Source organism: Globicephala melas, chromosome 14, assembly GCF_963455315.2.
Source record: "Globicephala melas chromosome 14, mGloMel1.2, whole genome shotgun sequence".
NCBI lineage: Eukaryota > Metazoa > Chordata > Mammalia > Artiodactyla > Delphinidae > Globicephala > Globicephala melas.
The window spans coordinates 7090313-7116635 of record NC_083327.1 but is presented as its reverse complement, the minus strand read 5'-3'; the positions used below and the strand labels follow the sequence as shown (position 1 = coordinate 7116635).

Genomic DNA, 26323 nt, shown 5'->3' with positions numbered 1-26323 from the left:
CCTTTCTGAAATGAAATGAAAACTGTGAACCCATAGCCCAGAAGGATGCACAAACGCATGCACGCAAATCCGCTCGCATGCTATGTCAGAGATTTCACGGGGCCCCTGCGCCTGGCCTTGCTTGGTTTCTAGGAGTGGAACCGCCGACTTCAATGGTGCGTTAGCGCCCTCCTAGTTAGAACTTCACTGATGCAAAAATGATTTGTGTTTTGCCGTTTTTCTTATAAAGGCAGCTCAGCTGAAGCACTGTATTCTTATCAATAAGATAGGTATTGCCTGACCACTCAAGCCCTTTATTACTACTTACATAATCACATTGGCCTGCTGTTTCATCAACAACATCATGTTAACTGTCGATCAGACTTAATATATTCATTTTACGTCACAGTGCCTACGACTGACTTGTCCCAGGCCATAGCACTGCGCTCCAGACAGCCAATGTCTTTTTAGTTATGGCACTCAATTCTCTCACGTCAAGGGGAGTGAGCCCCAATAGGATCTTTGATGCCATTTTTTTTCCCTCAGGTGTACTTTCTCTACATTTAAAAACTTTAGCCTGATTCGTTTGGTGAAATCAATCATTATATAGTCTGTACTTGGGATTCTTTTAAACTGCTCACGGCATCTAGTTCTGTGCTTCTGGTATGGACTGTGTTCAAGGGAAATAATTCCAACTTGGCCGCAATAGATCAGGGCCATTGACACCCTGGGAAGGATGGTCTTCCTTCTTGGGGAAGAGAGAATCTTTGGAAGCAGAGATATCTGTCATAACTACTTAAAATTGTCTTCATATGAATGGCAAACCTTTTCAGGTACTGAAAATAAATGCAAAGAAACTGCCTTGTCTTTTCACCAAGGTGGTTTTATTTTAATTGGAGTAACATCGTCAAATACAACAAAAGAAAAATTAGATAACCAAATAAATACGTTTCTCAGTTCTATACTTTCAGGTTCATAAGAAAATTAAAAAAAAAAATAAAATTTCAAAGAAAAGTTGAATCAACTGTTTTCCAAACTTGATATACAAAAGGCAGTACAGCAAGCTTCCCAGATACAGCAAGACCGGAAACAACCACTTACAGAGAGATTGGGCAAGATGAGCACATTCCAAATGGTGGGAACAGTCCACTGTAAATCCAGTTCGGTCACATAGTTTACAGAAGCAGTAAATACTTGACTGAGAAATTGCAAAGAAAAGCATCTCACAAATGGTCTCCATGAAAGAGAGTTGATGAATACTGAATTAGACCAAATCTCTCTCTCTAGCAAAACAGAAATCTTCAAAACCTTTGGGATTATTTTTCAAAGTTGGATGAAGTGTCAGAGTTGTTGAGAAGAGCATGTGAATAAATACAGGTGGTTAGAAACGGGCATGTCACTTACCCAAGGGCAAATGATTTATTTCCAGTCAGTGCTTCTATGGCATCCTGACCTGGTTTTCATCCCAAAGATCTGACAGGTTGATTAAAAACTATGGACATCACTTCCCGGGGTGACTGAGCACATCAATTGCCTGGCATAGTTTGGGATAATTGACTTTGTCTAGCAGAGGAGTATGAATGAGTCCCATCAGTTTCATGACTGATTTGATTATTTATGGACACAATACTTCAAGCTGACTAAACGAATATTGCTATTCTTAAACATCATAAATAAAATCTGATTTACTTGCAGCCTGAAATAAGCTGAATGTAAATCCCTGCTTTAGAAGATCACCTCTGATTATAGTATCTAATTTTTTGGCTATTACAGCCTCTCTGATATCCAACATCTCTGGGTTTAAAAATAGATCAGTATGCGGGGAAGATCACTAGAAATACATAAAATCACACCAAATATCAAGAGAATTGCTTTTAAACATTTTCTGGGAGCCCTGGCAAAAGGTGTGAAAAAGCAATATTAAGAAAAAAAAAATACTAGCCAACTAGTAATCCTGCCGTTTACAAACAGGGAATGGACATAAGTTATTTAAAATATCTTTTTAGAAGGTTTGTGTTCAATAAATATAGGTCAAGTCTCTTTGTTTTTTTCCTAGAGTAAAATAGATACTTTTCAGCAGTGTACTGAGTCTGTTAGCGAGCTTGTGATCTAGGACATGGCAGCATTAATGCACATGGCTCGGTAAATATTAAATCAAAATTGGTTTACCATAAGAATGTATGGCTATAAATACACATGCCCAAGTGCTCTTGAAATGATTAACTAGAGGAACTGTAATGTATTTGTTAGATCTGGTTATCAGAAAGAGGATGCTGACTGAACCTATTTTTAATCGTAATAAATGGGAATCCATGCTAACTTTCCCCTTAACAATGCCTTCACATCCTGCTCTTGACGCCAAGTTTTCTAAGAAAACCTACAGAGAGAACAAATGATGGAAACTGGCTCCAAGAAACTAACTTTTTTAAAGATTTATTTGAAATTGTCTCTGACCTCCAAGTTGAAAATTCTTGTATGAAAAGATCTGAAAATATCTTAGAGATATCTTAGCACACGGTCAATTTATATACTATGTCATAAGGGGACCTGAGGGTGAGGACAGTGAAGAACTACATAAATCATTTCCCAGTCTAAGCGGACATCTAAATCCACTGGCATGTTTTCGTGTGATTCATCTCAGTGAAGGAAACATGCTGTGTATTTAACCTTTCGTCGCCTATTGGCCTGTCACTCATGATGGAAGAGCTTATGTTTATGAGAAAAGTTAACTGTGACATTCTCGTCTCGCTCAAGCCCACGTGATTTAGTGAGCAGATCACTCTGTGGGACAAAAGTCACAAAGGCCTGGCTACTCGCTGACCTTTATTTCTGCTTTTAATTCTCATCTGAAATCATTAGACCAAGCTTTTTATGAGCTGCCCTGGAGATGGGCTATAAACTTAATGATTACGACCTAAGCATTGATTCATGTGACAAACATAAGTGTAATTACCAGCATGGTGTCGAGCCAGACCCTGCAATAGGCCCATTTGCTGGTTCCTTGGGCATCCGTGTGGCTCACGCGGGGCATGTGAGTGCTTCCGCAGTTGCCCTGTGGTTGAGACCCATCAGAATGACGGAAATGTGAGCCTTCGGCCAAAGAAGAGATGCTGTTAACAACGGCACCTCGGAATTCCCCGATTTAGGGTCAAATCCTTTATTGCTGAGATAACGGACAAGCTCATTATGCATCATGAACAAACAGGAATCTAGGCCTCAAAGCGTTATATCCATGTGGGATCTAGCAAAAAACTAGCGCCATTCCACTTCACATCAGTATGTTGAATTAAAGAGCTTGATGAGGTAAGATAGGGAACAAACAAAATGGGCAAAAAATGCATCCTAAATCTTAAAAATAGTTATAAAATATGCCATGAAACAATCTGAATTTAAATACATTAATACACCGAAAAATATTTTTCCCTAAAAGGTACTTTAAATAATACAGCCAGATAAAAAGTTGTCATGTAATTAGCATCTTTATACCCATACGCTTCTAATCGTCACGCGACACACACCCTCCTGATAAACTCAAAGCTTATTGAACTACCCCCGGGTTTAGTGAAACCTCCCGCTTTATTAGTATTCTCTTTTGACAAATTCGTGAGGCGAGTAGGTAACTCTTTGAGTTGTAACCTGTATCACTCACTGCTGGCTCTGAACACGACATTTTTTCCATTTAGATTTTCTTAGACTTAGCTTGGTTTTATAAGCCTGCCTTATCTTCGAGGTAAACTTTTGCTATTCTGGGTCTGCTTCTCTGGATGAGGTCTCTGTGCTCATCTGGTTCTTCATTCAATGTAACGAGCTTGACCAGTTACCCTGGCATGATTTTGCTGAGTGAAATGTTTTGGTCACAGCTCCAGCTATACCGCACAATAAAACTGAAGTTATCAATTTGTCTTGTTTCCTGAGACTGCTAGTAGTTAAACACATTTAATGTCATTAATGCTACCTTTACCTGGCAACTAATGAATGAATACAATTCAACGGGCTAAGTTGTTTTGAAGTAATAGGCATAAAAGACACAAATTCAATTCTGTCTGCACCTCCCCCTCTTGGAAGGCCGTGTAACCCGTGAGAGAGAGAGAGAGAGAGAGACAGGGGTATAAAAAGGGGTCTGATCCTTCACACTAGAGTACTGGGAAAGAACACGGGAAGCAGTGACAATAAACACTTGTGTGTCTTAAGAAGGTGGACACGGACAAATGTGAAAAATAATTTAAAAACGAGAGCAATGAACAAACCTGCAAAACTATTCTGAGACTTCATTGGAAAAAACTTAAGCATATAACTTAACCTGGAGGTTCTCATTATCAGGATATTATTACCAGTGTTAGGAAAATTTAAATGGTATTTTGAAAAATAGTGTTCCTTATCTTGCTTTTGTAAACAGTGATACATTTCTAGAAAAATATAATTATACAAATCTAATTGTAAAATTTTAAGTACTTTGAACAATGTGGAGATTTGGACATTGTCTAAGTCTGTAAATGGTCTACTTCTTGTGATAAGCCAGATTCTTTTTATTTGCCAAAAGAGACTTTCTCTTCTGTTTAGAAGGTAAGATGATTCCTCAGGGGTTTTCATGTTAATCACTAAAATAGGAGGGTAGCATACAAACTAAAGTTACAAATAGTAACTTTGCAAGTTAACTAGGCATATAAATCCCCTGACGAAATAAAATTGAAATAGCCAACAAATCAAGAGTTACTGTGCCTGCTTCATAAAGATACTTAAAATGAAGAAAAATATAAATGAACAAAACAAGATAACAAAAGATAAATTAACAAGAAATTATTTACAAAAGTAAAAAAGAATAAGTGCAAAAGCAAAGGTTCTGACTGAGTTGTTGCCCACTAAACTGTTTCTAGATTTGTATTTCTGCAAGTCTGTTCAGTTCTTCTGATACAAATTGCTTTAAACACCATCTTGTGGACAACAGGAGGTATATCACAGGTTCTCAACAGATTAGAAAGACTGCAGAAAGGCTAAATCTTATTTAACTCCTAAAACATATTCATAAAACATTATTTTATAACCCAAACATCAAATGGCATCTTTTACAGATAACACATCTTAAGATAATCACTGAAGTTCTATAATAAAATTGACTACAATTTTAAAGTTTCAACAATGTCATGAAACATAGAAATAAGCTTATGGGATTATCAATACTTTAAAGTCATTAATCAAATTACTTTGATCATGAGGTGAAAAATTTCAAAGGTTAAGACTGGCTGTGTTTCTGTTATGAAAAAATGGTTAATGTCTTCAGTAGGAAAGAACAATGAACAAACTCATGAATTATTCTTCCTTTTTCCTTTAGGTTACAAAGGGCATAAATATTAATTGAAGTCATATCTTGTTCTTTGCATAGAAGGATTTCTATCTGACAGTGTTAACTGACCTTGGTATAAAATGTTAGACTGGAAATCAAACATATAGGGTAAACACAATTTTAATATTTAATAGCCATCATGGCCAAAATTCTTTTGTATTTGAACACTTATGTTGTCTGGAGTCCAAAGAAGAGATAATTCAGGAAATGTGGTCATTCTTTTTCCCTGCTGTGGACATTACTGACATCTGTGTGAAAGTAAACAAAGTTTTGGAATGGAAAAAACAAAAACAATACAAGAGAATTGGCAACCACTGAGCCAGTTAGGGGAAATTTTCACACCCGACTTTGGGGCCTTAATTATCCCCTTTCTTTTTGTTAAAAGAATCAGGCAACTGCCAACTCTCCGCTTTATTTGGTGTTGTGTTAGCTGGACTCAGGCTTTCTTGCTGCTTTTGGCCGCATCTCGTGTACAGAGATGAGACGGTGGACACACAGGTGGCTGAGGAGAGACTCGCTCCACGTGACACAGCCTGTTCCCCTGGTTACGCCCCAGGTAGATTGAGTCACGTGTGTCGGTTGTTAAAAAACAGGCTGTGTCATTGTGACAGCTCTACCTTGTAATATGCACCAGCTCCTCAAACCAGCTGAATAAATCCAGATTCTTGAAGCAGGAATAAACCAGCCCGGCCTTAATGGAATTTAGAACAAGAAAAGTTCCTAAATATACCATTTGTAGGAAAGAATACATGACATATTCTCTGGAATTAAAATAAGCAGAATTTATAAAACAAGAAAGTGAAGCGAGTCTTCTGATGTCTGTGAAGGGATCGACTCAAAGAAAACAAAAATACATCGATCACCAATAGCAAAAAAGTTCATGAAAACAGTAAAATGCTAAAATAAATACTTCCAGATTAGCAAAGAGGCAAAAGGAGAACCAAACTATTAACTAATTTGAAAAAATAATCTTTGAAAACATATAAAATGTTGAGCTTTATGACAAGTTCAAGTAAATTTATGAGTGGCAGAGGAGTTGTAAAGCTTTCAGAAAATTCAACAAATTAAAGTCCCACAAATTAAAAGCTCAAGATATACACATAGCACCAGATTTTAGATCTCTATACATTTTTTTGGGGGGGAGTGATAAATGACCATTTTACTAAGAAAATGTGTATGTATATTCTGATTGTGTCAAGTCTAAAACACAGCACCATTGTAGGTATTGCACAGGAAAGAAAATGAAGAAGAAAATCAATTTAAAGTTAACAACACTTGAAATAAATAAAATGACCTTGGAAAAGAAAATAAATAAACTTGGAAGTGAAATATACAGCATCATTCAACATGAAATAATGAAAAGGTTGCATGTACGCACAGCCACGTAGACAGTACCTGACCAGCAGTTCATCCGTCTACAGTGAGACCCAGTTCAAACCCTGGGTGCGTTTGAACGAAGCCGCCTTCATGTAGCAACGCTCCCCACGAGACCCTGCTCACAGCTTTCCCCAGCTTGCCCCGACGGCCTCGGGATGGGATGTCTGCAGCGGGAGGGCTCTGGGCGCTCTCAGCATCCCTGGGACCCACCACGTAGACGTCAGCAATATCCTCATGCTCGGTGCCCTAGGAAATCCATTGTTTTCAACCAACAGTTTCTCAAAATAATGTAGAGCCAGGCAACAGAAGAACCGTTTTGCCCTGTGGTTGGCAATCGCACATTCTCGTTCCTGGCCAGAGGACGTGGTCCGGGCAGTGCCTGTTTCCCCGCAGTGCGTGGACTCTCTGGTCTCGGCGCCGGCTGCATGTTGGGTCTCGTGGCTTTCCTTCTCTGCCCCGCACCTCTGGCTGCGGCTTCTGAGAAACATCCTTCTCCACCAGAGCTTCTGGGCTTGGCAGTATGCGTCTGCTGACACCACACATTCATCTTCTAGGTCAAGGGGGTTTCTTTTCCAGTTGCTACAAGTCCCATCCTTTGTTCTGATGGCTGGTTCTTAAACTCTGAGAGTGATGAGGTCAGAAGGATAATGGATACAGGGGCCCAAAGACCTTGCGAGGCCCTTTAAGCTTCGAGAGTACCGAAGACAGCTTGGTGCCTTCAGTACCAGATACCTTCTAGGGAAAACAGCTTTCTGTTTCCCAAATGAGAAGCTCAGTGCAGGGGCCACAGTGCTGGGCTTTGACTTCTTGCCTCCCTTCTTATGCAGGACATACTCATGCCGGTGGGATTGCTTTGAATGGAGCTCATTACACAGAATCCACAAAATCATTTCAGCAGTTGGCTATGGTAGGATTTTGGGCTCCCTGATAAAACGGCCGCCTGGGTTTTCTTCCAAAATATAAGTTATGAAGTGAAGGTCTTATTGCCTATCTATTTCTCTGCATAAGTAGAATGGATACAGGACGGTGTAAGAATTCTTAAGCTATAAAAAGTAGTCAAAAAACATTCAGCAGGAACAATGCACTATATCAAAAAAGGTGATGAGATTTTTAGCAATGCTAGTAAATTTAAACACCAAGAAAACTTTCAGGTAAGTCTGAAACTGTAAAATTCAGAAATCAAAGGCCAGATACAAGTCGATGAGATTATAAGACGCACATCGCCGTCAGTCTGCTAAATCATAAGATGTCATTTCCTCTTGAAGAAGAACTAATGATATGATTTGCTTGCATATTTCATAGAAAACTCTGAATAAAAATCATAATAATGGTGAAACAAGACACATGGAATGAATTTGGAAAAATTCTAAAGAGACTGATCTCACCATTACTATAGGAATAGAATTCCAATTTTTGCTCTTAATGTCTGGCCTACATCAAAAAAAAAGTCACCCATGAATCATGAGGGTCTGACAGTACTAAGAAAGCTCCAACAGCAGGAGGGATGGCTGGGAATCAAGTCGTCCTCAGGTACGGTTATTTCCCACCTGTCTGCTGACGGGCGTGAGAGACGGGATACAGGCAGTCTCCTGGGTTACACCTTCCACTGGGTCCTGGGGGGCCCTGGGGCCCTGGGGCACCTGGTGAGCCTGGCAGGCCCGGAGCTAATGAAATAAAAGACCCCATCAGAACACGGGTCAACATATGGCATTTGCTCCCTCCCTCCAACCAACGTGGGTCATTCAGTGTCACCTGCAGCGATACCTAAGGGCCATCGGGGAGCAGGCATGGCTTCTATTTTGGGAGGTCTGCTCATGTTGTGAAGAAGATAATATCACTATTACCTGAGGTCCCAGGAAGTCCTGGGCTCCCTGGAAGCCCCATTCCCGGTTCCCCTCTTTCTCCCTTCTGTCCTCGGTAGCCTAAATGGGAGATATACAAAAAGAGAGACAAAAAAGTAAGCGTGTTCTCTGGCAACAGACTGATATACGTTCAGGAAATATTTTGAGGTGTATATTGAAAATCCACCCAGTGGACTATCTTCACACATTTATATCTGAAAACTATGTTACAGAGATTCAATACAATCCTAGATCCTAGAGAGAACAGTGGAGTGAACACTAAATAGATACATATTCACGTTTAAAATATCACCAGGATTTCTTTTATGTGAGTGACCTTCATTTAACAAACGTGAGCAGTAAGGAGAAATGTTTGGACTTAGGGTCATTTGAAAGCACGCTTCCAAATCTATATCTAAACATTTCTGCAGGAAAATGACATTTACCACCTGAGGTATATTTAATAGTTCAACCCAGCTCCTGCTATTACAGACACCTCGTTAAGGTGGCTCTCAAGTCATCTCAGTGAGGGCTTAAGATCATAGGCTAAAAACATGAGGAGGAAAGAAACATAAGTGAAGATACATGAACTTCCGATTAACAAGAGGGTTAACGACACCGAACACAATTCCAAACGAACAACGTAGGTGCTAAAGCTACATATTTAAACTCAGTTCTCAGATTTCAATATAATGCAAAATATATCATTCCATATGGATTTCAGTGCCTATGGCATCACAAAACAAGAAACAATAATTCGTGTATTTGTATAATAAGGTAACATTGACACGTGTCCTGTCAAATGTAACAACTTGTTTGTACAGATCTCTCACATCATTAGGTAAATACAGACCGACTATTAACAGATAAAGATGTTGAAGTGGACAAAGCACATGAGAACTTTCTACTCTTAACTTTCCTAAAAAGGTCCCAAGCTCATTCCTTATGAAGTCTCCCCAGAAGCCTTAGGGTCTTATTTATTTCTTATTTATTTATTTTTGGCTGTGTTGGGTCTTCGTTGCTGCGCGCAGGAAACGTGGAAAACGTTGCTTTCTCTAGTTGCGGCGAGCAGGGGCTACCCTTCGTTGTGGTGCGCGGGTTTCTCACTGTGGTGGCTTCTCTTCTTGCGGAGCACGGGCTTTAGGCGCGCGGGCTTCAGTAGTTGTGGCGCACGGGCTTAGCTGCTCCGCGGCATGTGGGATCTTCCTGCACCAGGGATCAAATCCGTGTCCCCTGCACTGGCAGGTGGATTCTTTACCACTGCGCCACCAGGGAAGCCCAGGGTCTTATTATTATTATTATTATTATTTAACATCTTCATTGGAGTATAATTGCTTTACAATGGTGTGTTAGTTTCTGCTTTATAACAAAGTGAATCAGCTACACATATTTTTTCCACAACAACACTTCAGATAGGAACGCTAATAAGGTCAAAAACAACGTCCCCATTCTCTAGAATTAAGCTTTTCACCCTTTGGGGTAGGCCTCTCTCGAAATTTGGAAAAGACTGAAAGGCTGGTCTATCTGCAAACAGACATGTGTTTTCTTGGCCCCTAGGTACAGGATGAGAGTTTGATATCAGTGTAGCTTACGTAGGAAAAAATATAAAACAACAGCAGTGCCCTAATCCAAAACATCTAGAGCTTCTCATCATTGAAGAACTGTGCTTGCTGGAGTTTTTAAGGTGTTAGACTTTATTTCCCTTTCAACACAAGGGATTTACTTCTAAAGCTGTAAATCAGTGCATTTACATGCACGCTGGGAAAATGAGGTCAGAAAAAGAGTGTTACTGGCATTTGGGAGGATGACTCTTCATGTGGGACCTTACAAGCTGTCTGCAAGCCTTCCACATTGTCTGGCCTGCTTGTTCTGGCCCACTAATTGGCCACTGAACCCGTCACCATACTGACACACATATGCCTCCCATTTCCTAAGGCCCCTACTGCTAACAGATCTGAAGGGTCAAATCTATCTCAGTCACGTCAACTACTCTATGGGCCACTGGCTTATACATAACAGGTGGTTTCTTTCATTACAAACCAATAACAGCTGAACTTTAGAAGTTCAAAAGTAAGAACCATCATTCCCAATACCACCCCTCCAAAACTGATGTGGGATAGAATGGCTGGATCCGTTTTCTCCTAGTAACCCCCCCAAAGCAACTCCCACTTTTGGGGCCTGGGAATAAAGGACACCAAGGAAAGCACTCCTCCCACAGCACAGTGGGAAGGCAATAATCCGAAACCCAAAGGATGGTTAAAATCGAAAACTGTCTGGAAATGCTTTTGAACTAAAAAAAAGGCATCAACAATTGCCCTTTGGGGAATTTAGGAAAAGTGCAAACAAGGTGACCCAACTCAGAATCATATTGGCATCTACTCTCACTGCAAGAAGAGCAGGTGCTGAAAGGATGTTCAACAAGATTCATGTTGTTTTCACGCCTGCTAACACTACATCCATTCTGCAGCCCATGGATCAAGGAGTCATTTTGACTTTCAGGTCTTATTATAAACTCCCATATTTCACGAGTTTTATTTTTTGGCTGCATTTCTGGCATGTAACAAATCCTGAAAAGGAGATATGCAAACGTTGAGGAGACACCTGAGTTATAATCAAGATATGTCTGTGGTCAGAACCCTCTGGTGGGACAAGAGTTTTGTTAATTTTACTAAACATTCTTTTTAAAAATGTTGGAGGGCTTCCCTGGTGGCGCAGTGGTTGAGAGTCCGCCTGCCGATGCAGGGGACACGGGTTCGTGCCCCGGTCCGGGAAGATCCCACATGCTGCGGAGTGGCAGGGTCCGTGAGCCATGGCCGCTGGGCCTGCGTGTCTGGAGCCTGTGCTCTGCAACGGGAGAGGCCACAACAGTGAGAGGCCCGCGTATCGCAAAACAAAAAAAAAAGAACTGGATCCGAAGCCCCATCAGGAGTGGAAACAGTAGATGAGGTCTCCTCAGCAGCACAGCAGATAAAACCCATAGAAATCTTTCGCGGAAGTGAAGGCCAATGAGTGGTGAACAGAGGTCTTGTTTCCAAAAGCTGCACGAACACTGCTGACCTGGCACGGCCTCTGCCCGAGAGCCTTCCAGATGGGCCTTCCAGGTGGGCCTTCCCTGCATGGGAGGGAGCCCGAGACAGGGGTTGGTGTGGACAGGTGACTCTAGTTCCAGAAAGGTTTTCCTTGCTATCCTGACCATGCATTGCTCTTGTCCCCTTAGATGGCCACTGTGTGAAGCATCTGTCCAAGATCTTTCTCCTATTGGTGTTAACAGTCCTGGTTCTTCACATGGTTTGAGGCATCAAACATCTTCAGATGGGCTATCAAGGTCTTCCTTCCCGTCTCCTACACTCTGAATTCACAACAGACCCAACTAGCAGAAGATGGTAATTAACCACCCTTTACACAATGGTACACACACAAGGCTACACCTGCTTCTACACGTGCTTCCAATTCCCTGCCCAAACTCTCTGTGACCTAAGAGAAACTAGGTAGAAAAGACAGTTCAGGTAAACTAGAGTGATTCACTGCCATTGTTTTACACTGTGCTAGCTAAACCAGAAGGCTTGTCAGTCTCAGTGGGAAGTTAGGACCCTCACAAACCCCATGACCGGGGAAAGCTGTGCCCCTTTCAGGGGAGGGAGGACACAGCAATCACCTCTGGGCCCTTCCTACAGAAAATAGAGAAGCCGTAGGAAGGAAAGTGAACTAGTGAAAGGGAAATAACTCTCCGCATATATAGTATTTTGAACTGTATTCCTATGTGATATTGGTGTTAACTTTCTCTTTTCTCCTTGATCCATTCATCTGTTGATGGACACTTAGGTTGCTTCCCTGTCTTGGCTACTGTAAATAGTGCTGCTATGAACACTGGGGTGCATGCATCTTTCCAGATTAGCATCTTTGTCTTTCTCCTTTACACAAGCTTTTGATTCTTCCAAGGAGAGCCCTTGAGTTCCTCTATAATAACACATGAAAAGCAGTGTCTCTGGTCTTTCCTCTCACAGTACGTACTCATTGGATCTAATGCTTCCTTGTCAGAGCTGTGAATCTTCTAAACCAGGGTCCCCTTGGCCCCTCTGCTGATTGCCAATCACACTTCTAGAAATGCTCTTGCCAGCTAAATTTAGCCAAGCTACATTTAAGATCATGTCTCTTATCAAGTTATCATCAGTGGAGCAAATTTTGTTTTTGCCGATTTAAGTCTTGCTTTGAAAAATTTAAAAACAACATGAGAATTTTTTTTTTTTTTTTAGTTCAGAAGTTACCATCCACAACCTTTAGCAGAAGAAAAAGGATTCTAAAATTTCTCAAAAATATATTTCGGACCCAAATCACTAGTCATAGTAGCAGGTCTTAAGACTTTTTCCTCAGTTTCTTTAAGATACTAAGATACTAAGATTCTTGTTGTCTACTTACATTAACTGCGACGCATAAATGACTAGAAATTTGCAGATAATAATGATAAATAAGCACATTATTGCTGTTATTATCATAATAAGTATTGTTATTAAATACATTTAGATTAGCAGATAATTATCAGTCAGGTTTAAACTGGAATGAATTAAAAATTTATTTCTAGAATATCAAATATTAACAAGATATCCTATATTAAATCATTATATATACATATTTTTATATAAATTTATAAAACACATACCAAGTATATATATTATATATAATCTAATATACATACTTTTAATGTATATTAATATATATTTGTAATGTATATAGATAGATATAATTTTTGCCTTAACTGTGATTAGCATGTTATAAATACTGAGAGTTAAAGAGTTGGTAAACAAATATTGTCCTCAAAGACGTACCTTGGGGCCCAGGGTCTCCTGGTGGCCCAGGCAACCCATCCTTTCCTGGTGGACCAGGCCTCCCATGAGCTTGGGCAGCCAGCATTGCTGCTGGCAGCTTGAGCTGAGACAGGAACACAGCCATCCTCTCTTCATTGATGAAAGGGAAAATAATATGCATGTTATGGAAATACTTTTTATGTCAAAAGTTTTCAAATATTTTTACATAAAATTCAACAAAAAATTACTTGGTTTTCAATTTAAGCACATCTAATTTACCAAGTGGTCTGAGCGTGGAGAGATTTTTTTGATTGTTCAAGTAGAACAGATTGTACAAAGTTGTTTGAATACGGATGCAGATGAGTTGTGTTGATCAGAGGACTGAGAACCTTCAGTGCTTCAGAGATGTTGCCCATCTAGAAGACAATACCCTAGAGCAGGGGTCCATGGCCCATTAGGAACCGGGCACACAGCAGGAGGTGAGCGGCAGGCAAGCGGGGCGAAGCTTCGTCTGTATTTGCAGCTGCTCCCCAGGGCTCGCATTACCGCCTGAGCTCCGTCTCCTGTCAGATCAGCTGCAGCATTAGATTCTCATAGGAGCACAAACCCTACTGTGAACTGCACATGCGAGGGATCTAGGTTGCATGGTCCTTATGAGAATCTAATGCCTGATGACCTGAGGTGGAGCTGAGGCGGTGATGCTAGCGCTGGGGAGCGGCTGCAAATACAGATCATCATGAGCAGAGAGGTTTGACTGCACAGAGACCATAATAAATCAACTGCTTGCAGACTCATATCAAAACCTTACCAGTGAGTGGCAAGTGACAATTAAGCTGCACCTTATGGAGTAGACTGGACATAAGCAACGCACATCGAGTGTCACTGTCTTCCATCACCCCCGGATGGGACCATAGAGTTGCAGGAAAACAACAAGCTCAGGGCTCCCACTGATTCTGCATTATGGTGAGCTGTATAATTAGTTCATTATATATTACAGTGTAATACTAATAGAAATAAAGTACACAATAGATGTAATGCGCTTGAATCATCCCCAAACCACTCCCGTCCCCAGTCTGTGGAAAAACTGTCTTCCACGAAACCAGTCCCTGGTGCCAAAAAGGTTGGGGACCGCTGTCCTAGAGCCTAATTAACCTCTGGTAATGACTTGAGGAGAGAATTCAGGTTCATATTAAAAACTGGTTGTTATAATACATTTAAGCCACTTTCCAGCAGTGCTGTGAATGTGCGGTGTGGTGGTTTAAAATATGTGGACAAGGTCTTTGACACTCCCTTCCAAATGGAATTAGGTGGAGCCTAATCCCCCTATTCTGGAGTGTGGGCTGAACTTCCTTTCACTTCTAATGAATAGAAGAAAGGCAAGTGGGGACACTAAGTCATAAAGCCTCGTGGCTTCCTGGCTGCTTTCTCTCTTAGATCCTCATTCTGGGGGAAGCCAGCTGCCGCGTCGTGAGGGCATGAAGAGACCCACATGGGGGTGAGCTGAAGCCACCTGCCAACAGCCACGTGAGCGAGCCCGGAGGTGGATCTTCCCGCCCCAGCTGAGCCTTCAGAGGACGTCAGCTCTGGCTGACACCCTGAAAGCAACTTCATGACAGACGCCGAGACAGAGCCACACAAGTAAGTGACCCTTTAAGTCCCTGATCCACAGAAAACGCACGATAATAAACACTGTTGTTTTAAGCCGCTAAAGTTTTGAGATATTTTCTTATGCAGCAATAGATAACTCATATGGTATGTGACACTTTATATCCTTGAACAAAACTGCATTATTGAGAAGTTTATTTATTGAAAAGATGGGTCACTGGCTTCCTATTCATTATGGTTTCATGGCACTGTTTAATTTCTATACTGGGCTAATCCTTTACTTTGTCAACAATTTATGCTTTTTAGAGAAAATGTTCTGTTATACACCCTCAATATTATTCTTTTTTTCTTTTTGTTTTTGGTTTGATTTCCAGTTAGTTCCATCAGTCAGCCAAGGTTTTAGTAGGAAGGATGTCTCATTTGGCCCAAGGGACAAACGCAGCATCGCTGTGGAGGAGTATGCGCCCAGGGAATGCCAGCTGCAGACACAGCGAAACCAGCAAAGTCTCTGTGCATTTCTGTGAACCTCAAGAAAACGCTGAAACTAAGAACACACGTTACAGGAAGTTGACAAGCTATCCAGAACATTTAAAAATCTTTTGTCAGTGTGGAGTGATGTGACCTTTATGACCTGAATACGTCCTAAATCTTCTCAAGGACACATCACTGTCATCTGCCCTTTGTTCATCCACCAGGCTGCCTGGAGCCCAACCCTGTTCCTCTGGGTCCTAAAGAGAAAGTCCAGGGAGGGGAGGCAGGACTGGGTAAGAGTGCTACCTCGGGTGAGCTCGGCTGTCTGACCGTGAGTGTGTCCTACAGGGTACATCGAATGTCAGTGCTTAGGGTCCACAAAAAAGTGACTCTGCATCATAGGACGCTGGTGCATTAATAACTCATAACATTTAAAGGGTCTGGAAAATGAACACCAAAAAATGTAAATATGAAAATATAAATTAAAAGTTTCACCCTAAAATTCCTAAACAAGTCAAATTATTAACCAAATTAAACATTCTCTATAAGCAGGGCTTTGCATTGGGCCTTTAACATTTTCTGCATTAAGTGCTCTTGTTCAGAAATCATGGAGAATTACTCACCCAAAAAAGAAACAAAATTGAGTTATTTGTAGTGAGGTGGATGGACCTAGAGTCTGTCATACAGAGTGAAGTAAGTCAGAAAGAGAAAAACAAGTACTGTATGCTAACACATATATATGGAATCTAGAAAAAAAAAATGGTTCTGGAGAACCTAGGGGCAGGACAGGAATAAAGAGGCAGATGTAGAGAATGGACTTGAGGACAGGGGGAAGGGGAAGTGTAAGCTGAGACAAAGTGAGAGAGTGACATGGACATATATATACTACCAAATGTAGAATAGATAGCTAGTGGGAAGCAGCCGCATAGCACAGGGAGATCAGCTCAGTGCTTTGTGACCACCTAGAGGGGTGGGATAGGGAGGGTAGGAGGGAGACGCAAGAGGGAGGGGATATGGGGATATATGTATACATATAGCTGATTCACTTCGTTATAAAGCAGAAACTAACACACCATTGTAGAGCAATTATATTCCAATAAAGATGTTAAAAAAAAAAAAGAAATCATGGAGAGAGCAGAGAGAGATTATCATTTCAATATTCAATAAGAATTATTATCCATGTTTTTATAAGCTCCGTGCACTATAAAGATTAACTACCAATAAGCTTTATTTTATGACTAGAAATCTGTTATATAATTATTCTCAGAATTACTTTTTTGAATAAGCAAATCCACGGTTACACTTATTATTGTAGAATTCTTGGTTATTAACCCCACATAGACTATTGTTCAGTTAAATTTCATCTCAAAAGCCTTTTCAATATTTTGCCACTGTATGGATAATTTTGGTAGTCATTAATGCAAATTCACCCAAAGTCCATGATAAATACAATGTATCACTGGATTCTGTATTTAAACTTGCTTGTTTTGTTTATATTTTATATAGCTCATATTTAAGAAATCTAATATATATGTAACTAGATTTAAAATAGAAAACTGGAGGAAGGCATATCCTTGCCATGACAAAAAAAAAGTAACCACATTTTTTTTTCACCTATTTTCTTTAAAAAGCAAATTCAAATGATTTCACTTGTAAAACTAACAATTTTTCAAAGATATAGCTAGTAAGTAGTAAGAAATGACCCTTCCATGTGAAAAATTCAGCATAGGTTTGGTGCAGACCAATCTTCTAGAAAAATGTTTTACTGATTAAATTAGTGTTTATTCTGCAACTAAGAACCAAATGACAGTAACAGATTAGAATCTATAGCTGCCAGTTAGAAAAAACAAGGGCCAAACCATATAGCCCTTGTAAAGAATTACCTCAATTTTCTCCAGTCTCTTCGCTCAGTTTAATTCACTTAGTTGAACTTTAAAGACACTTTTCGCTTAAACAGGATGTGTATGTTTTACAAATTTTTGATAAAGAGCAAATTACTACTGAGTAAAACCTATTTTTCAATGGACTTTCAATAAAAATTTTGTTTAAAAACATGTAGGTCCCTACACTGTTTAGGAGATAAAACCAAAATTCTTTTCAAATAGAATCATTAAGGGAAAAGCCTCAACAAATGTGGAGTATTAGCTATAATAAACAAAAGAGTAATCACCCTACACTCACATTCTGAAATCACAAAGCAAACTGAATGGAAACATGCCAGTACCCAGAGGACCAGAATCTCTGATGTGGATTGATTGACAATGATGATGAAAACCAATGAGGGTCTGATGAGTCATCCGTAAGAGTGACATTAAGTCACCGGCTTTCCAGTAAAACTTTTTATTACCTGACTTTCCACCTGGGGCGTGTTTGGTTGCTGTTAATACATTTGTTTCCAGTAACAACAGATAAAACAAATTTGCAATTAATATATATAGTTTTGCAAATCATCACATTGAATCTAGATAGAATATCTTTATATTACATCGTAAACTGCGTGTTTTATAAAAAAATATGAAATTCAGTGATCACAGTTTGAAACTTTGCATATTATTTGTTGTTTTGCACTTAAAAGATAGATATATATTTCAGTACAAGTTTTCTTAATTTGAAACATACCTCTTTGAATATCTTCAATATCTAAACACAAATATTCATAGCACTAGTTTTCCTCTTTAATGTAGGAATTGAATTTGTAAGTAACTTGCTTTGGGTGCTTTTAAATATTTTTAGCAAAACAGAGAGTTCTTTTAAATAATTACTTCTAGCTGTAAATTATCTAGCTTTAAGATACACTCAAAAACAGTTATTTAGCACAGGGTAATTACCTCCTCTGAACCATACTCCAGTGCTCTATAATTTTAAATAATATGTTTCTGAGCTGGTAAATAAATTGTAAAGACTTGGATTCTTAATTGCATTTCCTCTGTTTTCAGGGATCTTTGGTCAATTAAACTGTTTTTGGCTGTGCTTTGTAATGAGGCAGGAAATTGAAGAGTTTGGAGAGGAGCTTGGGTAAACCAGACTCACACAGGCCATCTGCTGAGGCAACCCCACAGCAGTCATTCTAACAAACGACACCAATGGCTGGCCTTCCTTGGAGAATGGGCTTGTTAATATCATGCAGACATTAACATTAATGTGATAATAAAGTACATTCTAAGGAGAAGGAAGTTTGTCATCTGGCCCAGTCTCCCTTCTATTTCACAGAATTTGTAAATACTTTCAAAGAGAGAAATTCACTTTTTTCTCCTAATGCCCATTCAAATGTTTAATTGCCCATTTTCTTGTTGTAGTGTCAACTTATTTCCTTTTGTTACCCCCTTATGGAAAACAGAGAGTAGTTAATGAGTATTTCCCTTGGGAAATCAGTCATCTACTTGATAATATTGTTACCTCTTAGCCTTCAGGTTAAATAACTTTTACTCATAGGCTTGGTAATCTGTTCTGTAAGTCACTTTTTGGTTCCAATGTTCTGGGTTTTTTCCATACATCTCTTAAATGTGGAAGCAAAAATTAGATACAGTTATCTCTTAATGGGCAAAAATATCAGAAGAGTAATTTCCTTTCATGTCTTGAGAATGATTTTCTGGTTTCATTCTAACTGTTAATTCAACAGCATCTTTGGTGGCTTCATATTCATTTCGTGGCACATTATGGTCCAAGGGGTTTATCACCTGAAACGTGTAAATAGACCATCTCTGCACTGGGGACCCCAGACTGTGTTGAGACTCAGGCTTGCCTACTGGAAACAAGGAGAAGAAATGGGCATTGCCTTGTTGGAGCTGAGGCCACCACTGCCCTATCCGCCTACCTTGCTCCCCAAATGCTGGCAACCCGGCAGGAGATGCAAGTGTTTCCTTTGGGGAATCTGACCAGAATACAAGGAAAGACTTCAAGACAGTGAAGTTGAGGGTCCCTTAATTAAAAAAATAACAAACAAAACCCCCCCAAAACCATCCAGATTACCCGACGGTAAAGCTCGTTGTTGGCAAGGCCACCATTCACTCCTAACTTTCCAGCAGTTGTTTAGAACCCATGCTCTTGTATGAGCACATGGCCAAGGATGGCTGGCACTGAGGAAACCCTCTAAGCTGAATGATAGACCCAAACAAACAGAAAGATGCAGGTTGGAAGAGACAGAGACTACGATGTGGAAACTATTTTTAAAAGCTATCTACGTCTCCAATTATGTGTATCTAGGAGAAGACTGTACATATACAAATATGTGTATACAAATACATATATAAATTACTATCTTCATCGTAGAGATGTTGCAGCCTGGAAACAAGAGGACAGGATAATCCATATTCATACATGTTCACGCACATGTGGATGAAACTATGTATGGAAAATGGAGAAAACATAGGTGAGGGGCTTTCCTGGCCCTGGCAATCTAGAGGCAGAAGCATTGCTCAGGGACACAGCCCCAATCCTCCCGTCCTCCCACAGACGTCGGTATGGCCTTGTCGCTTCCAAGTTTGTCTCAAGAACCCAGAGGGGGGCTTCCCTGGTGGCGCAGTGGTTGAGAGTCCGCCTGCCGATGCAGGGGACACGAGTTCGTGCCCTGGTCTGGGAAGATCCCATGTGCTGCGGAGCGGCTGGGCCTGTGAGCCTGCGCGTCCGGAGCCTGTGCTCCGCAACGGGAGAGGCCACAGCAGTGAGAGGCCCGCGTACCGCAGAAGGGGAAAAAAAAAAAAAAAAGAACCCAGAGGGCCAGACGTTTGTCCACTTGCCTGCCCAGGTTGGTAAATCCTGCCTGCAGGGTGATATAAATCCCCAAATATAATAGGCTGGTGGGTGTCATAGCAAGAATGAAGCTTCTCAGATCTGGCTGCAGAGCCCTCATCAAACAAAAAGGGGCTAAGCTGAGACGCACAGCTTCTGTCCCCTTTCTGTGTGGCCACCTTGCACGCACAAGGGTTTGAGCTCTTGGCCAATCAAATCAAGAATCTAACGCAACTTTAGATGGGGTGTATGTCTGTGCATTGTGTCTGCCAGAAACCCGGACCTGGGATGGGTGGAGAACCATCTTTCTTCCAGCATGCTGGGTCTGGGACAGGGCATCAGGAAGTTGAAAGAGGGCTCAGTGGCCTGGGTGACAGTCCCAAGTGTGAGATCTGTGGGAGTGCTGTGTCAGCGGGGTCGCCTGCGAATCCCCAGAGGGGTTGGAAACCTCCATGAGCAGAGCCTGAGTTTTGGGGCCTGGTCTAGGGCCTTGCTATGGTCTGGACGATGACCCGGGACAGAAGGACTCCCCTGAGCCCCGCAGACGACCCGCGGCTGCTGAGCAGAGAGGATCCCTCTCGAGGCTGAGGACTTGCAGGGGTGAGTGGAGCAGAGGCGATCGGCTGCCGCGGACACAGCTCTCTGTGAAGTGGTTCAGCCAGAGAGAGGCAGACAGGGGCTGCTTCACTGGAGCCCGTAACTGTTTTAACACGTGAGAATTCATCTTGGCTTTTACGGAGAAAGCTTTCTGAAAAGGAGAACTGTGACCCTGGAGCTCTAAGATTTGTGAAAATGGAGGATTTTGTTTTTCTCTTTTATAAATGGTGTTCAGAGGCAATGGAAAAGGTGACTTTGAAGTGGAAGATGACATGGACTGACCTGAAATAATCTTGGGACAAATGAACTAAAGTGCCGAATAACTAAATTCTGGGTTCCAGTTACAACTTTGTTCGGGAGAAGACGGTTTTGTAGGGCTGGGGCCAACAGAGATAAAAAGAGAGGGGAGATCCCATTTGGAGTCTCAGAGTCTGGAAGTCTCAGGAAAAAATTTGCTTTGGGGCCACTTGAGAATATTGTCTTGACGCCAAGACATCTGGGGCCTCTGCGGGGGGCACTGACCACTCTACTGGGCCTCACTAGGCTGGGGGAGAGGGGGTGGGACAGATGGGTCGTGAGTGGCCCAGCTTCCGTGACCTCCGTCCTCAGGAGGCCGACAGCCCTTCCTGGGAGGACCCTCCCGGTGGCCTGAGAGGGCCGTGTGGAGCCTCACCTGCTGGGCAGGCCACCAGGGCTCTGCCTTTATCCAGTGTCCCCAGGACTTGCAACACGGACACCTCCTGTATCTCCGCATGTCACGTTTTTCTGAGAGTGCCTGGCTATATTTTCTGACCTCCTTAACCAGCCTTTAAAAACTTAGACTAATTAACTACAGAACTATTTACTCTGTGTTTTTATGTAAAGTATTTTAAGAAATTGAAGCTCCACGTTAAAGCTGCCTGAGATAAGAGATCACGGACGTGATAAAAGGAGATTCTAAAATGTAAGGGCAAAATTAAAATTACAAAGAGAAAACTGGTAGCTCAGGAAAAAAAAAAGAGCAGACAATTGTATTAATAAACTATCATGTCAGAGCAAGCTAAAGGTACTTCGCAGGGATCAATGTGAAGTGAAATCAACAGCATGAATTCATGACCTTTGAAAAAACATTTTTCTTCTATTTTGTCACTGAAGCTACCAAAAGTCCCTGGGCTAATCTGTTCTCTCTCAAGTGCTCAGGTGAAATAAGATAATGTGCCCTCAAGCACCGAGAGATTTTGGTCTCTAAATCTAACTACTGCTTAAAATATTCAGGGCTTCCTGGAGAGAGGCTAACTCCATGTTGGCAGTGAAAGATTTAAGAGGAAATCAGGGCATCTTGTAATCCTACTGCTTGCAAAATTCAATAACGCATTTTTAGCTTAGCAAAGGAAGGATGCTTTGCAAAAGAAGTGGGAACCACCAGCCAATGTAGATTTATTTTCTCAAGACAAATAATTCCCACCTTATAAGCTCACAGTTGAGGGACGCGGTCTTGAGTTTAGCAAATCATTTGATTAAATCATGTAATATCCTTGTGACTAAAGAAAGAGATGTAGAGTGGATTTTAAGACAGCTGTATGGATTCAGAACTCGTTAATACCATAGATTCATAGATGATTTACGAACGAGCAGGACAAACGCAATGGCATTTAGCCCTAACCCTCCTTAGTCAACATTTCTAGCAACAATTAGAATGATAACATGCCTAGGAAATTGAGAGATGACACGAAGTTATGCGGGTCAGCCAGCCTGCCCCATGGGACAAGATTCCAAAAGATATTTTCAGGTGAGAATGATGTTTGAACACCAATCACTTGAAACTGAATAAGAAGAAACATAAAACCACACACTTAACGTTGTAAAAATGAACGCAGCGCGTAATGAGAAACCCCTGATTTTTAAAAGTTCGTATAAGGAACATAGGGGGTTGTTAGTTAACTGAAAACTCAAAATGAATCAACAGTGTGACATGGAGACTTTTTTTTTAAGGAATGCTATCTTAGGCTGCATTATTCAAGTATATACATCAGGCGTCAGAAAACTTTCTCCGCGAAGGGTCGCATAGTACATCTTTAAGGATTTACAGGCTATACGGTCCCTGTCACATGCTCAATCCTCCTGTCCAGCATGAAAGCAACCAGAGAAAATACATAAAGGAAGGAGTAGGACTGCACTCCAACGAAACTTTATTTGTGGACACAGATTTGAATTTCTGATCGTTTCACATGTCATGCAATATTACTTTGATTTTTAAAAACCATTTAGAAATGTATCCTCTCCCTTCACCTTGCCCCCCCCCCCCCCAAAAGGAAAAATGATTCTTTGCTTGCTGCAGCTGCACTGCCATCTTTGGAGAACGCTGCTAGAGGGACTCCCTACAGCTGAGGGGGCGGGGGGGACTTCCGAAATGTGTATTAAGCAAATCTCACCTTCAAAAATCCTCAGAACCTCTTGATTAATATACTTCTTTATTTCTTCAAATGAAACCACATCAGCCTAAAGAGAGAAAAAAGGCCTGTTAATGCAGAACCTAGCACAAGTGAATAAAGAACAGAAATGCTGGGAAGAAGTGCATAACTACAGTGCTTTAAAGGCTGTGGGCCGGCACCGTAACCAGCGATATGAACATACTTCCTATTAGATTTCACACGATTAGGAAAGACATTTCCTATTACTTCATTTTCTGAAGTAATTTGAACCAGTGTGATGACGGGACCACCCCAGGCACATTCTTAACCTGTAACTAATCCCTAGACACTGGTAAAGTCAATATCTAACTGATTTTATTATGTATCTTCAAAGGAAGAGAACTCCAAGTACGCTGAATGATTCTTCAGCATGTTTTGTTCATGGGATAAAACTTACCAAGTTTTACCCATTTCATGGTGAAGTTTATTTGCAACCTGCACATTGTAAGCACACTTGTATTAAGCAATTTCCTTTCCTTGATAGAAAATGCTGTGGGATCTGGTAAGGCGGAGGAGGTAAACGGCGCCAGTTGAATTTTTAACCCCTTGACAAATAAATCTCCATGAATTCGACAAAGAACCTAACATTTAAAATGGTATCTCACATTTATAACAGTAACGTTTTACTATAATACCTTGACATTTTTAAAAGGGAGCTATTATTTTTCATGATGGTTAGGGTTTCAAAGTATGTTGTTACTCATAAAGTGATGATTTCTGTGGGACAGAACAGTTCCAATTTCAATATTTTACGTTCACTGTTTATGGGGCAAATGAACTTGAATGAATGCATCTAATACCACGTGCTGACACAGCCCTGAGGGTTCACTGTATAGGCTTTATTCAAGCAGGGTGTAGGCAGAGTGGGTAAACGAAAGCACGTGGTGGGAACGCCCAATTCGGCCCAATCTCTGGAACTGGCTGACTATCTGAGGACGGCATGTCCTTATCCCCCTGGCCTCACGCTAGGACTCTCCTTTCTTCCTGATGTGGATATTTTCAGATTCAGTCCTCCGTGGAATGGCCATCCACCAGCCTCCTGACGATGCTCATAAGGACATGGGCTTCCTTAGCCAAACACTCTTTCTTGGCCTAACAGGTTTCCACTTCAAAGCACCATACAGGGCAGATGTGTTGTTCTGATCGTCAACAGAATGGAGTGTTAACGTGAAGCAGACGTGTGCTTTCTGGGTAGTGTAAGGGGACATTGTGGACAGTGTGGAAGAGTGTGGGCTTGGAGTCGGTCAGGCCTGGGTCTGACCCACTGGATAACTGTGACGTTGGACAGGTCGGCACTCGGCTTCTGCATTCGTCAAGGCGGACGGACAGGTCACCTGTCCTCCCAGGTTAGTTGTGAGGCTCTATTGAGGGATGTTTAGCGAGTACTGAGAGGGGGAGTCCACACATAACTTGAAATAAATGACAGCTATCGCCCCCCTTGTAGAAGCCAGCTTAGGTTCATTATATTAATCTTGAAAGGTTTATGACTGCTCTTGTTGTAAAAGGGACACGTGGTCAGTCCCAGCCACGAGGTCCTCGCCCACTTACCGGGGAGCCGGGGAGGCCTGGGTGGCCTGGAAGGCCTTGGTGCCCCGGAGAGCCCGGGGAGCCCTTATTTCCTGGGGGGCCCATAGGACCTATGGCTCCCTTTATGCCTGGAAGGCCTGGTTTTCCACGTTCACCCTGTGGGCCTCGGTCTCCTGGAATCCCCTGATCACCCTGTTAAGGAGAAACATGAATAAGAATGAGCTCTTCTAGAAGCACGTTAGCTGTGGCTAAAAGCAGAGGTTCTGGATTCATACTGGCCCGTACTAGCTGTGAGGCCTGGGGTGAAGTGAATCGAACTCGCTCCACCCTGCGTCCTCTCCCTAAAGTGGGGTTATTAAGAGTATCCACTGAATAGGCGATGCTGAGAAGTGAGTTAACTCAGGTGAAGGGCCTAGAACAAGCCGACACGTGGAAAGCACTCAGTACAAAGTTAGTGGCGATGTTACTTGTACCCGGGTGCCAGTCTACAATGATGCCACTTTTGAAAGTCAACAGCGGCTGTCACTTCAGGCTTGGGTCTCCTTTTCAATAAGGAAGGAAGATGGTTAAGAAGATTTCATCACTGAAAGCTTTCACTCGGAAAAGCTTCAGGACACTCAAAATCTCCCCTAAATCATGTGTTTTTCCTTTTTTCTGCTTTTTCCCATATGCTTGGCCTTTAATAGTTTCTGTGGGTTGGTTTCTGTGCTCGTGTTTTACATGCACACGTGTCTGTGTGTGTGTGAGTGTGTGCGTGCGCAGTGTATCTTAAAGAGTCAGGAAGGTGAGAAAGGGAGCCTTTGGGAAGGTTCAAAGTAGGTCACTGGGGTGGAGAGTCATCACTGAGGTCATTCGTTCAATAATGTGAATAAACTGTAAGAGAATTCATTGATTAAGATGCCATAATAAATTAGATGTGCCTGAATCTGAGAAGAAGTTTCGTTAATGTAGACTTTGATCCTGCAAGGTGTCTACTACTGTATGTGTCTGTGCATGAGAGTATGAAAGAGGGAGGGGGTGAGAGAGAGAGAGAGAGAGGGAGAATGTGAATGAGAGAATACGCGTGTGACTGAGCAGGTGTCTCAGTACCACATTTCAAACATTCAGTTCCACAGTTCCAGGAGGTGATGATCACACTGAATGTGAAAGAATGGTGCATTGACCTGCCCGGTGTTTCACTGTATGATTCTTTTATTTGTGACTATTCTGCAGAAGTCCAAACTCTATTTCTCCTGATTTAAAAAATAATAAAAATGAATGAACAATTACAAAGATCTATTTGGTCATAAATGAAGAGATATAGAAAGAAGCCATGTAGAAAGAAGCAAAACAGTTGGACCTAATTTCAATTCTACTGTCTTGGTTATAAAAATATGTCTCATACAAGTATATCAACCCAGCTTGCATCTGGAGAAATATTGGAGATGACTAAGATTAAAAAAGAAAGAAAGAAAAGAACCACTAGCACACTTCGAGCATGCGCAAAATAAACATGATTAAAATTATTTATACTTTAGGCACACGGATGTTCATTATAGTAAGGTTTTTATCATGAAAATTAGAAAGAACCTAAATACCCAGGAAAAGGGGGCAGGGTATTTTCCA

General features: G+C 41.3%; 1 protein-coding gene across 1 annotated transcript in view; it reads right to left on the bottom strand.

The window, feature by feature from the left end:
* Positions 1 to 866: 866 nt before the first annotated feature.
* Positions 867 to 26323, bottom strand: part of LOC132593411 (collagen alpha-1(XIX) chain-like) — a 54583-nt gene continuing 29126 nt past the window's right edge. The window contains exons 11-15 of the mRNA XM_060283963.1: positions 24740 to 24910; positions 23153 to 23219; positions 13362 to 13490; positions 8542 to 8619; positions 867 to 8361 (exon numbers count right to left, since the gene is read on the bottom strand). Coding sequence (XP_060139946.1) covers positions 8234 to 8361; positions 8542 to 8619; positions 13362 to 13490; positions 23153 to 23219; positions 24740 to 24910 — 573 coding nt within the window. The 3' untranslated portion in view covers positions 867 to 8233. The remainder of the gene's footprint in view (positions 8362 to 8541; positions 8620 to 13361; positions 13491 to 23152; positions 23220 to 24739; positions 24911 to 26323) is intronic.